At 45.6% G+C, this 15015-nt stretch overlaps 1 protein-coding gene across 1 annotated transcript in view; it reads right to left on the reverse strand.

The window, feature by feature from the left end:
* Positions 1–15015, reverse strand: part of LOC137341235 (dynein axonemal heavy chain 9-like) — a 422940-nt gene that overhangs the window by 176443 nt on the left and 231482 nt on the right. Inside the window, exons 47-48 of the mRNA XM_068004307.1 lie at positions 11873–12034; positions 8178–8411 (exon numbers count right to left, since the gene is read on the reverse strand). Of these exons, the coding sequence (XP_067860408.1) occupies positions 8178–8411; positions 11873–12034 (396 nt within the window). The remainder of the gene's footprint in view (positions 1–8177; positions 8412–11872; positions 12035–15015) is intronic.

Raw genomic sequence — 15015 nt, forward strand, 5'->3', positions numbered from 1 at the left:
AAAGGGTTTTCTGCAATGATAGCACTGTTTGTTTTTGGATAGCTGACACTCTCTTTCAGAAGTTAGGATGGTGGCCCTAGGGGTCCAGCAAGGGCGTCGGTATACTGGACGTCACGTCCAAACTCCTAATAGAGGCGATGAAAGATGCAAAGCTTCGCGACGTCTTTAGGAACCCTGCAGACGGAGCGCCGCGGAGATATACCTGGTCCAGGCCAGATAGGTCTGTCCGTTCCAGGATAGACTTCCTTTTTGTGTCCCCAAAGCTCAAGGTCAGATCCACTGACGTCCAGCCAGTGTTCGTCTCTGACCACTGCCTCCTACTGGCCGACTGTCAATCGCAGGAGGACCAGAAGGCGGGCAGGGGGATATGGAAGCTGAACGTGAGACTGTTGACCCCGGAGAACATCGAGGAACTAAAGAGGGATTACACAGGTTGGAGAACTGAAAAACCCCTCTTTGACTCCACGGTGCACTGGTGGGAAGCAATCAAGGTCAATATCAAGAGGTTCTTCATCCTCAAAGGTGTTCAGAAGGCGAGAAAGAGACAGAGGGAAGTGTCACAACTCCAGAAAAGCATGCAGGATTTGCTCCAGCTGCAGTTGATGGGGATCAATGTCAGGGAGGAACTCAGAGAGGTGAAGGGCCAGCATGCCTCACTCTTCGCCTCCGAAGCCTCAAAGATCATCTTCTGGTCTAGAGTCCGCTCCGTGGAGCAGGGCGAGAAGCCCTCGCGCTTCTTCTTCCAGAAGCTGCACGGAGAGACCTCTGAGATCAGCAACCTGAAGGAGGAAGACGGCTCGCTGATGTCTTCACAGGCCGACATACTGAGGATCAGAAAATCCTTTTATGCCAGGCTGTACGACGCGAAGCCCACAGACAGCACGGCCTCCCAGTCCTTCCTGTCCTCTATCACGGAGAGCATGGATTGGCAACTAACTTTGGACGAGCTGACAAAGGCTATCCAGTCCTTCGAGAAGAGTAGAACTCCCAGAAGCGACAACTTACCAGTCAAGTTGTACTCGGCTCTGTGGGACTGGATTGGCCCAGACCTACTGGAAGTGTACAGGGGTATGTTTCTGGCAGGCAGCATGTCAGAGTCCATGAGGAAAGGCATCATCACCTTCATCTACAAGCAGAAGGGGAAGAGGAAAGAAATCAAAAAGTGGCGACCCATTTCCTTGCTAAATGTCGACTACAAGAGTCTGTCTAAGGCCATCGCCAACAGGCTCAAGTCTCCTCTGGACCTAGTGATCCACCCCGATCAGACCTCTACTGTACCTGGCAGGAAGATCTCTGATAGCCTTGCGCTGCTCAGGGGTACAATCGCCTACGTGCAGGACATGGAGGTGAACACCTGCCTCAGCATCTTGGACCAGGAGAAGGCCTTCAACAGAATATCCCACACGTACATGATGGACTTTGGGGATGGGTTTTGGGGAGGGAAGTCGCGATTGGATCCGACTGCTCTACACGGACATCCGTAGCGCAGTCCTAATCAATGGGTGGGAGTTAGAGAGCTTTCCGATCAGATCTGAAGTCAGGAAGGGCTGTCCTCTCTCCACGGTCTTGTTCGGACGTTGTATCGAGCCGTTTGCCGCGTCCATCAGTAATTACGCAGGTCTCCAGGGTGACGATCTCATGCAGCAGGGGCTCTCAGGTTAAGGCCTCCCTGTACATGGACAATGTCACTGTCTTCTGCTCTGACCAGCAGTCGATCCATGCACTGACGGGCATCAGCGACCGTTTCGAGCTGGCCTCGGGGGGCCAAAGTGAACCGAAGTAACAGTGAGGCCAGGTTTTTTGGCAGGTGGGAGACCTGGTCCCTTGTCCCCTTCGCCATCAGCTCCGACTACCTGAAGGTGCTGGGGATCTGGTTCGGGGGGCCCCTGGCCTATACAAAGAACTGGGAGGAGCAGATTACCAAGGCCAAACAAAAGCTTGGTATGTGGGTGGGACGCTCCCTCTCCATAACCGGCAGTAAGCTGGTGATAAGGTGTGAGGTACTCGCGGCGTTGCTTTAAGTGGCCAGGGTCTGGCCCATTCCCCACAGCTCCGCCGTCACAGTCACATGAGCTATCTTCCTCTTTGTCTGGAGGTCCATGTTAAAACGCGTCCGCAGGGCCACCATGTACAAGACCCAGACAAAGGGGGAATTGCGTCCCCAACGCCGCTCTGATCCTGATGGCCACCTTTTGTGTGTGGCTGCCTCAGGATATGTGTAGAGCCCAAGTACGCAAACACCAAGTGTCACTACGTGCTTAGTTTCTACCTGTCCAACACACTGAGAAGGCTGGGTCTGGCCACGCTGGCCAAGCAGGCGCAGGACGTCCCATCCAGCTGGACCATTTCCGCGCCACCCCCCCGCCCCCCCACCTGTCCCAGGTGGAGAAGTTCCTGAGGATGGACCCCTTCGACCATCAGACAGTGGTCAGCACGAAACGTTCTCAGAGTCTTGTAAGGAACTGAGAGGGTGGACTCGATCAGACGGTCGATGCCATTTGGCAGAACGTCTCGTCGCCGGAACTGACCAACAGGCACCACAGTGTAGCCTGGATGGTGGTGAGAAAGGCCCTCTCAGCGTGGTCCTTCCAACATGCACGGAACCTCAGCACCACCGCGAGCCGCCCTTGAGGCTGTGGCGGGGAGGAAACCGTCTTCCACCTCCTGATGGGCTGCCCCTTTACTTTGAAATGTGTGTACCTTTAAATTCTATGAAATAAAGTATTTTTTTTGTGCCAAAATTTGTAGGGAGTCGCCTGGGAGTGTTAATCTTTCCAGGAGGGTTATACCCACAGGAATGTTGTAAGCCACCAATGTAATAGATCAGGTAGGTTTCACAAAGACATAATGCATGGTAGCATGACCAAGCTCCATGATGTGGAGATGCCGGTGATGGACTGGGGTTGACAATTGTAAACAATTTTACAACACCAAGTTATAGTCCAGCAATTTTATTTTAAATTCACAAGCTTTCGGAGGCTTCCTCCTTCGTCAGGTAAATGTTCAGGAGCTCCTTGAAGCCTACGCATTTATACATCACAGAACAATACATGGTGTTTACAGACTGCCCCTGCAACTGCCCGTTGCCAAGGCAATCACCGTGTTCAGACAGAGAGGTGTCACCTGCAGAACCCCCGAATACACATTCAACAAAAAAACAAACAGGAAAAAAAAACAAAAAAAAACAGAGAGAGGCAGAAACATCCGGAAGGCAGAGAAAGCCAGCAAATGACCCATTATATTAAAAACAGATAACATTTGTTCGCTGGTGGGGTAACGTGTAGCGTGACATGAACCCAAGATCCCGGTTGAGGCCGTCCTCATGGGTGCGGAACTTGGCTATCAATTTCTGCTCGACGATTTTGCGTTGTCGTGTGTCTCGAAGGCCGCCTTGGAGTACGCTTACCCGAAGGTCGGTGGATGAATGTCCATGACTGCTGAAGTGTTCCCCGACTGGGAGGGAACCCTCCTGTTTGGCGATTGTTGCGCGGTGTCCGTTCATCCGTTGTCGCAGCGTCTGCATGGTCTCGCCAATGTACCATGCTCTGGGGCATCCTTTCCTGCAACGTATGAGGTAGACAACGTTGGCCGAGTCACAGGAGTATGAACCATGCACCTGGTGGGTGGTGTCCTCTCGTGTGATGGTGGTATCTGTGTCGATGATCTGGCATGTCTTGCAGAGGTTACCGTGGCAGGGTTGTGTGGTGTCGTGGACGCTGTTCTCTTGAAAGCTAGGTAATTTGCTGCGAACGATGGTCTGTTTGAGGTTGGGTGGCTGTTTAAAGGCGAGTAGTGGAGGTGTGGGGATGGCCATAGCGAGGTGTTTGTCCTCATTGATGACATGTTGAAGGCTGCGGAGAACATGGCGTAGTTTCTCCGCTCCGGGGAAGTACTGGACGACAAAGGGTACTCTGTTGGTTGCGTCCCGTGTTGGTCTCCTGAGGAGGTCTATGCGATTTTTTGCTGTGGCCCATCGGAACTGTCGATCGATGAGTCGAGCGTCATATCCCGTTCTTACTAGGGCGTCTTTCAGCGTCTGTAGGTGTCCATCGCGTTCCTCCTCGTCTGAGCAGACCCTGTGTATTCGCAGGGCCTGTCCATAGGGGATGGCCTCTTTGACGTGGTTAGGGTGGAAGCTGGAAAAGTGGAGCATCGTGAGGTTGTCCGTGGGCTTGCGGTAGAGTGAGGTGCTAGGGAACCCCCAGCTTCTGTCGCGACACTACAGACTTCCTACAAAAACTCAGTACCCACGGACCAGTTGAACCAGGAACACTTCTCACCACGATGGACGTCTCGGCACTATACACCAGTATCCCCCACGATGACGGCATCGCTGCGACAGCATCAATACTCAACACCAACAACAGCCAATCTCCGGAAGCCATCCTACAACTCATCCGCTTCATCCTGGATCACAATGTCTTCACCTTCGATAACCAGTTCTTTACCCAAACACACGGAACAGCCATGGGGACCAAATTCGCACCCCAATACGCCAACATTTTCATGCACAAGTTTGAGCAGGACTTCTTCACTGCACAAGACCTCCAACCAACACTATACACCAGATACATCGACGACATTTTCTTTCTATGGACCCACGGCAAGGAATCACTAAAGAGACTACACGATAACATCAACAAGTTCCATCCCACCATCAAGCTCACCATGGACTACTCCTCAGAATCAGTTTCTTTCTTGGACACACGAATCTCCATCAAAGACGGGCACCTCAGCACCTCACTCTACCGCAAGCCCACGGACAACCTCACGATGCTCCACTTTTCCAGCTTCCACCCTAACCACGTCAAAGAGGCCATCCCCTATGGACAGGCCCTGCGAATACACAGGGTCTGCTCAGACGAGGAGGAACGCGATGGACACCTACAGACGCTGAAAGACGCCCTAGTAAGAACGGGATATGACGCTCGACTCATCGATCGACAGTTCCGATGGGCCACAGCAAAAAATCGCATAGACCTCCTCAGGAGACCAACACGGGACGCAACCAACAGAGTACCCTTTGTCGTCCAGTACTTCCCCGGAGCGGAGAAACTACGCCATGTTCTCCGCAGCCTTCAACATGTCATCAATGAGGACAAACACCTCGCTATGGCCATCCCCACACCTCCACTACTCGCCTTTAAACAGCCACCCAACCTCAAACAGACCATCGTTCGCAGCAAATTACCTAGCTTTCAAGAGAACAGCGTCCACGACACCACACAACCCTGCCACGGTAACCTCTGCAAGACATGCCAGATCATCGACACAGATACCACCATCACACGAGAGGACACCACCCACCAGGTGCATGGTTCATACTCCTGTGACTCGGCCAACGTTGTCTACCTCATACGTTGCAGGAAAGGATGCCCCAGAGCATGGTACATTGGCGAGACCATGCAGACGCTGCGACAACGGATGAACGGACACCGCGCAACAATCGCCAAACAGGAGGGTTCCCTCCCAGTCGGGGAACACTTCAGCAGTCATGGACATTCATCCACCGACCTTCGGGTAAGCGTACTCCAAGGCGGCCTTCGAGACACACGACAACGCAAAATCGTCGAGCAGAAATTGATAGCCAAGTTCCGCACCCATGAGGACGGCCTCAACCGGGATCTTGGGTTCATGTCACGCTACACGTTACCCCACCAGCGAACAAATGTTATCTGTTTTTAATATAATGGGTCATTTGCTGGCTTTCTCTGCCTTCCGGATGTTTCTACCTCTCTCTGTTTTTTTTTGTTTTTTTTTGTTTTTTTTTCCTGTTTGTTTTTTTGTTGAATGTGTATTCGGGGGTTCTGCAGGTGACACCTCTCTGTCTGAACACGGTGATTGCCTTGGCAACGGGCAGTTGCAGGGGCAGTCTGTAAACACCATGTATTGTTCTGTGATGTATAAATGCGTAGGCTTCAAGGAGCTCCTGAACATTTACCTGACGAAGGAGGAAGCCTCCGAAAGCTTGTGAATTTAAAATAAAATTGCTGGACTATAACTTGGTGTTGTAAAATTGTTTACAAAGCTCCATGATGCATGGTAGGAAAAGGTTTTATACTTGGGAAGGTGCAGAAACTGGGGGATTGGGAGGGGGGGGGGGGAAGTGCCTTAAAGAAATATAGAATATTGGAGGGAGAGAAGGTGAATAGCAGCAACATGGGCATGTAATCGTATTATGATGCAAGTTATTTTAAAATCTACTTAACACAGAATAGCAATGTAAACCACTTTGAAACAAAGAGGACCAGAACAGACCAGCATGGGAAAGAGTCATCAGGCCTTGTTTCTTTCAGGACTATACTGAATCCAGTTTTGCTCTCTTACTTTAACATTCACAGTGGGGGAAAGATCCGAGATGATGTACTGGGGTCTGCTTTTATACACAAGGCCCCGTTCTGTAGTCCCTGTTGAAAGCATGAAACCAGCTTTAGAATCCCACAGGCTGCATCTGTGCACGATTGGCTCCTCGCATTTACCTTAGAAAATTCAGCTCCTTTTTCCCAACCGTAGAATTAACGTTCTGCAACACCATGGGGGTAAGGGAGCTGTGCTTATTTATCCTGCAGAGTGCAGCTGGAGGAAGGGACTGGGTATCCCTCTGTCAGCTGCACTCACATAGTGCATAAGCTGCTAGAGACAACAATGTTTAAACCATATAAAATAGTTCGGCCTTGATATCTGATGTGCTGGTGTTACAGATCACCCGTGCCTTTGGGCAGATCTTATAAACAAGTACAGATCTCATGGTACATTTGCAAAATCCTTTCAACTTTAGCAGCCAAGCACGTGACAAGCAATGATGGAATCAATAATTACTTGGCTTGGGTGGCTCTGTATTAATGCATAATGTATGCAGTGCATTCAGAGAAAGTTATTATCTTACTCAGCCAAAAGTAACCAACTTACTGCAGGAAGTCTTATTTCAAAATCAAAAAAAACTAAAAATATTCTCCCCAAAAATTTGAATGAGTGGCATTAAAGTTCCCCTTTGAGTAGATAAGTTTTGCCTGAAATCTGTTCTAAATATGTTCAGCCGAGACCAGGAACCCTGTCTTTTTGCAGAACAAAGCCACTTGGCCCATCAAGCCTGTCATTTCCACAGACTGGGATGATTTGCTTTATTAAGGTTGCACCTGACATGTTTAATCCCCTTAGAATCATAGAAGAAAGGTTACAGCATGGAAGGAGGCCATTCGGCCCATCGAGTCCGTGCCGACTCTATGCAACAGCAGTCCAGCGAGCCCCACTCCCCCACCCTTTCCCCATAGCCTTGAGGAAAGTTCTGAAGAATTGCCTCCGGCCCTCAATGATTGTCAAGCAAAACCCCATAATACACCTCTATTATTCAAACCTCACAACTTCCTTTAAACAATGCTCGCCCATGTTCCTAGCTGTACAGAAGCCATCATGTACCTTGCAGTATTTGATTATCTTTGTCTATAGTCAGATCTATAACCTACAAAGGCTGCAGCTTCAGTCTCCCTGAGTTATATATCGAGGTGAGGCATGGGAAACTTATGTTGGTTGTAGACTGCGGTTGAGCTTTAAGTTTTAAGCATATGATGTGTCAGAAACAAGACAGGCCAAACCAGAAATACAACCTGTGCATTTGATCTTCTATTGCACATCAAAGGAGGATTATTGACTCCTCAGTAAGTTTTTGGGAAGGTTCCAATCCTGGAAAAGCTTCCTTGGAAAAACTCTGCTTTTGTCCTTAGTGTACACACTATTGGAGCATTTTCTCGATCCTGCGCTCAAAGGGAGCGCAAATTGGAGACGGGGCTAAACATTGCAGCCCAATTCTCCAGACTATGCTACCTGTAAATACCCACTGTGGGTGTGGGATCATTGAACTAATCCTTTTATCTGATCCAATGCAAGTTTTTACAATGCATTTTTAAAAATTGGACAAAAAATAGAAATACGATTGTAGTGGTGATTGGCAACATCACCCCACCACGTATCAGAAATGAAGGATTTACAAAAATGTTACCTCACTCCCCAGCCTCTTTAACATGCACTAACAGTTGCCTAAATCTATTTCAGAATAGAACTGGTATGTATGTGACTTAGCTTGCAAAGAACACAACACTGGAACCAGCCCATCTAGCACTGATCTGAAGGAGGAAACCTCCATGGTTCTGCTGGTAAAGCATATTGGAACTGTGCTTTACCTGTGCTGATGTGCTGTTCAGTTTCTGCAGTCCATTCTCCAAACGCTCCATTTTGGCAGTCAGCTCTTTGGTCTTCTTAGCCAGCAGGCTCTGATACAGTTTGATCTGTTCAAGGAAGGACTTGGGTGTGGTGTAATTGTAGCGCCGCTCATTAACTAAGTAGGACTTGGATGTCTCATTGACACTGGTGTGGACATATGCCATAAACTTGCTGACAGAGTCCTTTATTGTAGGCTAAAGAAAAAGATAAAGTTGTGAGAGAAACTTACTATGACAATGTCTTCTAGTGACACGAGGTAGTGACATTGTCAGTTGAAATATTATCATAAGGGACAAAACTACTAAGTGATTGGCATTCACAAACCTATGCACAATCCACTCAAACATGAATCACACAGAAGCCATCCTGTTTTGTCAAAATATATACTTCTGTCGCAGGACAGCACAATTTCTAAGCAGCACTCTGAAGGGGGGTGATTTTAAACCCCAAGAACGGGTGGGTAGGGGGCGGGTGAGAGTTGAAAATAGTTGTTTTTTGGGTCGCAATCCGGCTTTATTTCTGGGCTTAACGTCAGCGCGTAAAAGTACAGGCTTCCCACTGGGAATGCAAAATCTGAAAATTTTGCGGTTGCGACCCCAAAAAAAACTGTTTTCGACTCCCACCCGTTCTTGGGATTTAAAATCACCCCCTCGGGGCTTGAATCAGAAAAATCTGGCAATAATTTGAACACCCTTCCAAATCCAATGTTTAAAATACTGGCATTCCAATTGTTTGCACTAGAACAGTGCCATATTTTCAGTACCACTTACAAAAGACTGTGGTGCACCAGGACCCAGATAATCACAACACCAATGATGTTAAACGTTTGCTTTACCCAACTATTCTAATGCAGAAAATGGGAAATTAATTCAAGTGGAACCAATTTTCCTTCAAAGAATGAATCACATTACAAGCTCATCTTCTAAAATCAAATCATTATGGAGATCTCCTTTTGCAGTAATTTTTTTTAACATTGGATTTTAGAAATTTTACAAATGCAGTTAAGTTATGGTACATCTTTATTCAAACAGTACTTACGTAGATATGCACTGAAACATACAAGCTGGTTCCCTGTAATGAGGTCATCAAGAATGCTGTTGGAAGGGGAACATATTCATGGAAGCGGATGACTGGGTGGAAGGAGGTAAGCATCTTACATCTGCAGGGGATGATGCTTGTGTGGACTCATAAGGGTTAGAATAGGGTAAAGGACTGCCTCTGTTAGCTCCTGCCCTCCTTCAACCGAAATTACAATCCCTCTGCCCATGAAGGTAGGGCTTCAATATTAAAGTGCAAGGGATGAGAACATTAAAAGATTGAAAAACACAATGTTATGAAAATAAATATGTTTATATTGATTTAAAGGGGTGAAAGTATGAGGAAAAAAAGGAGTGTGTCTATGTTTTTTTGACTTTAGATAGGCTGTATCCAAATTTAAAATGGCTCCAGCCAGCTGTGTCTATGTGAAATTTGCTTTGTTCCATGGCAAAGTTAGTCTGAAGATGACAAATGTATGTGACTGCCTGCATGTGAGCAGCCTGCGTCAACTTATTACATAGGAACATAGGAATTGCTAGACGAAGAAAGATCAAGGTCCATCTGGTTGGCCTTCTACCATCCTGGCAATTGCATGATACAATGATAATGGAGTTGTTGACTAATCATAGCAATAAACCTCTATCAATTAGTCTACAACAGGCCCAGATATGTCATGAGGAAACCCCCAGTGGTGGAAAGCTTTGGGAACCACAGGTCCAACGACACCTGTTCCTCCCAAGCCTGCTACACTTACCATATGTTATGTCTCAAATTACTTAGATACAGTATCCCAAAATGATACTTTCTGAAAGAAATCTATCTAATTTGCATTTGAATGAATTAATACCAATTGCTACCACCGTCTCCTCTGTTCCATAGATTGACCACTCACTCACTGAAATATTGACCCTGATCTTTACGGGGAGACGGGAGGGAACAGGGGCATGTGCCTGCGGCCAAGAAACCTGGAAATACCGGGAAGATGGAGGTCTTGCCGAGATCAGAAGATCGGTGCAGGTTTGCTTGGGGGACCGGGGGATAACATTCCTGCTCCTCCTGGTCCACAAGCAGTGCTGGAAATGCACTTACCTGCTGGAGTCGGCAGCTCCCGCTCCCTTCAGCTGCCGGGTTTCCTGAGCCCTGGGGAACCTGGCCTGTAGCATTAAATTTAAGTGGCTGCCAAAAATCTAAGGAACGGAGCCTCATTATCACTGACCCACCTCTCCAGAGAGGGTTACTCGGATGTCCCCCAACCTGCCGCGGTTAAACTGGAAGTAGGCATGTTCGCAGCAGGTTGGGTTTCCCATTTTTAGCAATTTAACCCCCCCAATCCTCTCCTGCCCACTGAGGGGAGGTTAAAATTCCCCCCATTGTTTCCGCAGATTAATTTTGAATTTGCCCCCCTTCAAGCGCAGACCATGTCCTCTGGTTCTACTGTTCTGGACAAGGTCAAATAGCTTGTCATTAACTACATTATCTAGTCCCTTTATAATCCTAAAAACAGCAATCATATCACCGTACAACCTTCTCTTTTCCAATGAGAACATGCCCAATTTGCATAATTGCTCCTCAGAATCCAATCCCTCCACCCCCTCAAATCATTCTGATTGTGCTCTTCTGTATCCTTTCAATAGCTGCAATATCCTTTTTGTACAGTGGTGACCAGAAGCGTACACAGTGTTCTAAGTGCGGTCGCACTAATGATTTACAATTCAATTGGAATGTTTGACCTAAATGTATTTTGGATGTTTTGTATCCCTGTTGGGTTGATCAAATTACAACTAATTGCTTGTTTCCATGGGATCTTCCACAGAGCTATTTTATGTGGATTATGCTTGGCACTTGCTGTTTGAAAATGTCATTTTCTCCATTGACACGTTTTAAAAATCAGTCCAGCTGGGAAGGTGTGAATGACGATTTCTAGGCCATTCTCCCATTGTTGGCCAAGTGTTCAAACTGTTAACATTTTTATTGACTCACTGCCGCAAAGAAATTGATTGAACTTCAAAAAAACAATCCAGGTTATGCGGGTAGGGTCAGAGGAGGAGGCTTGTGTGGAGCATTAACACCGGCATGGACCAGTTTGGCCGAATTACCTGTTTCTGTGCTGTACATTATATGTACTAAGAGCTTCATAAGAACATATCAATGGTTCCAAGAACTCACTTGCAGCAGCTGTAAGAACTATTGACTGTCTTCTAACCCTGTTTGTATATAGTGTAAGTGATTATTGTGCTGTTTTGTATAATGCCTATCTTTGTGCTTACGTATTATTTTATCCTTAAATAAATCTGCATAAGTCATTTTAGTCTCGATGCAGTGGTCCATCGATCCACTTTTTGAGGTGACAGGAGAATGCGTGAATATTCCACCTATTCTATAGTAGAATTTACTGCAGTTCCGGATAAATCGGTAGACCTGGGCTATATTAACCCATCCACGCTCGATAACAAAAATGCAGCTTTCAGTTCATAAGTGACTTGGTCTGCTTATGGAAACACGACGTCCAACTCTAAACATGGGAACGGTACTGAGAGAAAGCCCAAACAGTAACACTGATTGTGCAAAGCACCCAAACGGACGTCACTAATTGCATAACTACTCATGAATATCTTACATCAACGTTGTCAGTCTCCTGTAGGAAGCGCAGGCTGACAGACTCCAAAGCCTCTTGAGGCCACTCATGGAACCAGTCTATTGCAGTGCAATTCACAACAGCAGGGAACTTCCTACTGCGAATACGTAGCTTGTTACCGACAGGTGAGAAACACAAAGCGACCTAAGAGAAAACAGCAGTAAGTCATTATGTTTGCATTTTTCAGATAGGATATGTACCGTGATTCTAGCCACAGAAGATGCACTGCTGTTTCCAGTCTCTTTGATCAAATAGTAATGGTTAGTCTGGATTTAATGCTGCACAGCTTTAAAGACAGTCACTGCTCATTAATTTTTACATTTCTGCAAACACAATTTTCCAGGCTTCGGTCAGCGACGTAGAACATATTAACAGAACAAATTCAAAAATTATACAATAGCATATGACCATTTGTTCTGCATGGGAGAGGCAGACTGACTGATAGACATGACTGCCAGTCTTCAATTCCCTTGTACATCACAGGCAGTGGATAAGCTCCATTACTGTTACTGAACCATAACTCTACATAAGAGGAAACCCTCTTACTTCACTGCTAACTCTCTAAAGTTTCCCTATTAGACAGTTGCTGCTTTTTTCAGTATTTTCTGCTTCAAGTTCATGAATTACAAGTAATTTATCTTTTCAAAATATACAACGACTATATTATTTTTCCAGTAATCAACTACAAATAATGTGCAAACTCGCTGTCATTAACATTGTTTTTTCAGTATGAACATCACCACGTTAGTGCCACAGGGTACACTGGCACTCGGCAAGTACACAGAGAGGTGCAAAAGGACCCAATCCAGATTATTACTGACATAAAAGTCATCATTTATAGTAGAAAAAATAAGAATAGAGTGATAGTTAAATTGTCATCTCATTTTGGTGATTCAGATGATAGTTATAAATAAGCCCCTGCTTCAATCTCAGTTCAGCCTGTAATCTGAAAATTTCCCCAGTTTTGCACTCAATGTCAGATACCCATCTTTATGTATCTGTTCTAAAGTTAGTCAGCAACCGTCAAGACAGCAATTCCAGATATGAGGTGGTTTCTTCTTGATGGGGTTCAACTGCTGTATCAATTAGCTTATAAGCCTAAATTAAAAGCACCGAAGAGATAAATTTTGTCGGGTTGCCAAAATCTGCTGATTCATTCTGGAGTAAAAAATTAATTCCAATACTCCAGGGTGACAGTCCTGCAGGCATGTACATGGAACGTTACACAGCAGAGACCTCAGGCCATTCACTTTAATCAAGTTCTTCTTCAGTAAGAATGACATAAATCAATGACAACCTGAAAGCACCAGACTGATGAAAGCTGGATAAGAGATGAGACCCTCGGTCACAATAATTCTCCTGAAAAATCCTGTCATAGTGTGACTATCATCGGTCCCACTCACAAACGTGGTGAGACTTAACTAAGGGAACAGCATCTTAGTTTTTCTCATTCTAATGCAGAATTAAATTTCATCTGAGCTCAATTTGTCTAGGTGAGACCCAACGTTATGGCGATCCCTGACACCTTTTACTTGGTGAAGTAAAATAAAGCATTTAAAATCCTATATGACTTTAATATAAAACACAATCTATTTTCTGAGTTAACTGTTGACGTGCTTGGTGCAGACTTTGGCTGTGCTAAAATTAGTTGCAAGTACATGGATTCTTAAATCCAGCAGCAGCATCCAATAGATAATTTTCATGATGTGAAACCTTTGCCAATTACAAAAACTTAGGATAACCAACTTTTATTTTCAAGATGTTATCCACTTAATTCTCTTCCTTCGCAATTTGTTGTACGTTTGGAGTTAGCAATGAAATTAGCTAAACTCAAACCATTCAAAAGTGCCTTCTTAGAGAAATCTGGTTAGAATGAAATTAGAAAGTGAAAAAAATGCTAACATAAACAACACTCATTTCACATATGCTATGAACGGATTAACACTTTCTGTTATAATGCATTATCTCTAACCACTGTTATGTTTTGTAATTTGTAACTAAGGAATGCATTTAGATGTTCATAGCCTACTTTCAGCAATCCAACATTAGGTTCACAGATGCAAAGTGGAGAAAGACACGGTTCAGTTATTAGGTTTTATCCTTGAATGTCTTTGGATGAAACCTGATAATTGCATATGATGGAAGAATATCAATATTGCATCAACCCTTAATGCATTGATAGTCCAAATTGAGCCTCTAACCCTTTTTGTGGTGTACAGGATCTACCATTCTACCCACTAATAGTGAAATTGTAAGCACTATCAAGAATCAGCTCAGGTTAAGTCCATTCGCTAGAACTCTGCATCAACCTGTGTGTAGTTCAGTGTACATGATGTGGAGATGCCGGTGATGGACTGGGGTGGACAAATGTAAGGAGTCGCACAATACCAGGTTATAGTCCAACAGCTTTATTTGAAATCACAAGCTTTCGGAGCTTTGACTTCACCTGACGAAGGAGCAAAGCTCCGAAAGCTTGTGAATTCAAATAAAGCTGTTGGACTATAACCTGGTGTTGTGCGACTCCTTACATTAGTTCAGTGTAGGCTTCAGACTTCAGCTTAGACTTTCTTTGCATGAGAAAAATGGGTGCTATTCTATCCTTTCATTTGTGGAAACTGTTCAAATCCAGCCCAGACTGATGGCATATAAGTCCTCTCTTTGTGCTAGCTGTAAGGGTGTTATATGAAATGACTTTCGATAATCTAAACCCAGTTCTCAGCAGATGCAAACTGCCCAAAAATTAGCATAAATTGGCAATCTCATTTGGAGAGGCAAGTGTGGAAAATGGGTCTGTCGCACACAATCATAGAATCATAGAAAGGTTACAGCATGGAAGGAGGCCATTCGGCCCATCGAGTCCACGCTGGCTCAATGCAAGAGCAATCTAACTAGTCCCACTCCCCCCCCACCCCGCCCTATCCCCGTAGCCGTGCAATTTTTTTTCCTTTCAAGTACTTATCCAGTTCCCTTTTGAAGGCCATGATTGAATCTGTCTCCACCACCCCCTTGAGCAGTGCATTCCCCATCCTAACCGCTCGCTGTGTAAAGAAGTTTTTCCTCATATTACCTTTGGTTCTTTTGCCAATCACCTTAAATCCAAGTCCTCTGGTTCTTGGCCCTTCCAC

Source organism: Heptranchias perlo, chromosome 23, assembly GCF_035084215.1.
Source record: "Heptranchias perlo isolate sHepPer1 chromosome 23, sHepPer1.hap1, whole genome shotgun sequence".
Taxonomy (NCBI): Eukaryota; Metazoa; Chordata; class Chondrichthyes; order Hexanchiformes; family Hexanchidae; genus Heptranchias; species Heptranchias perlo.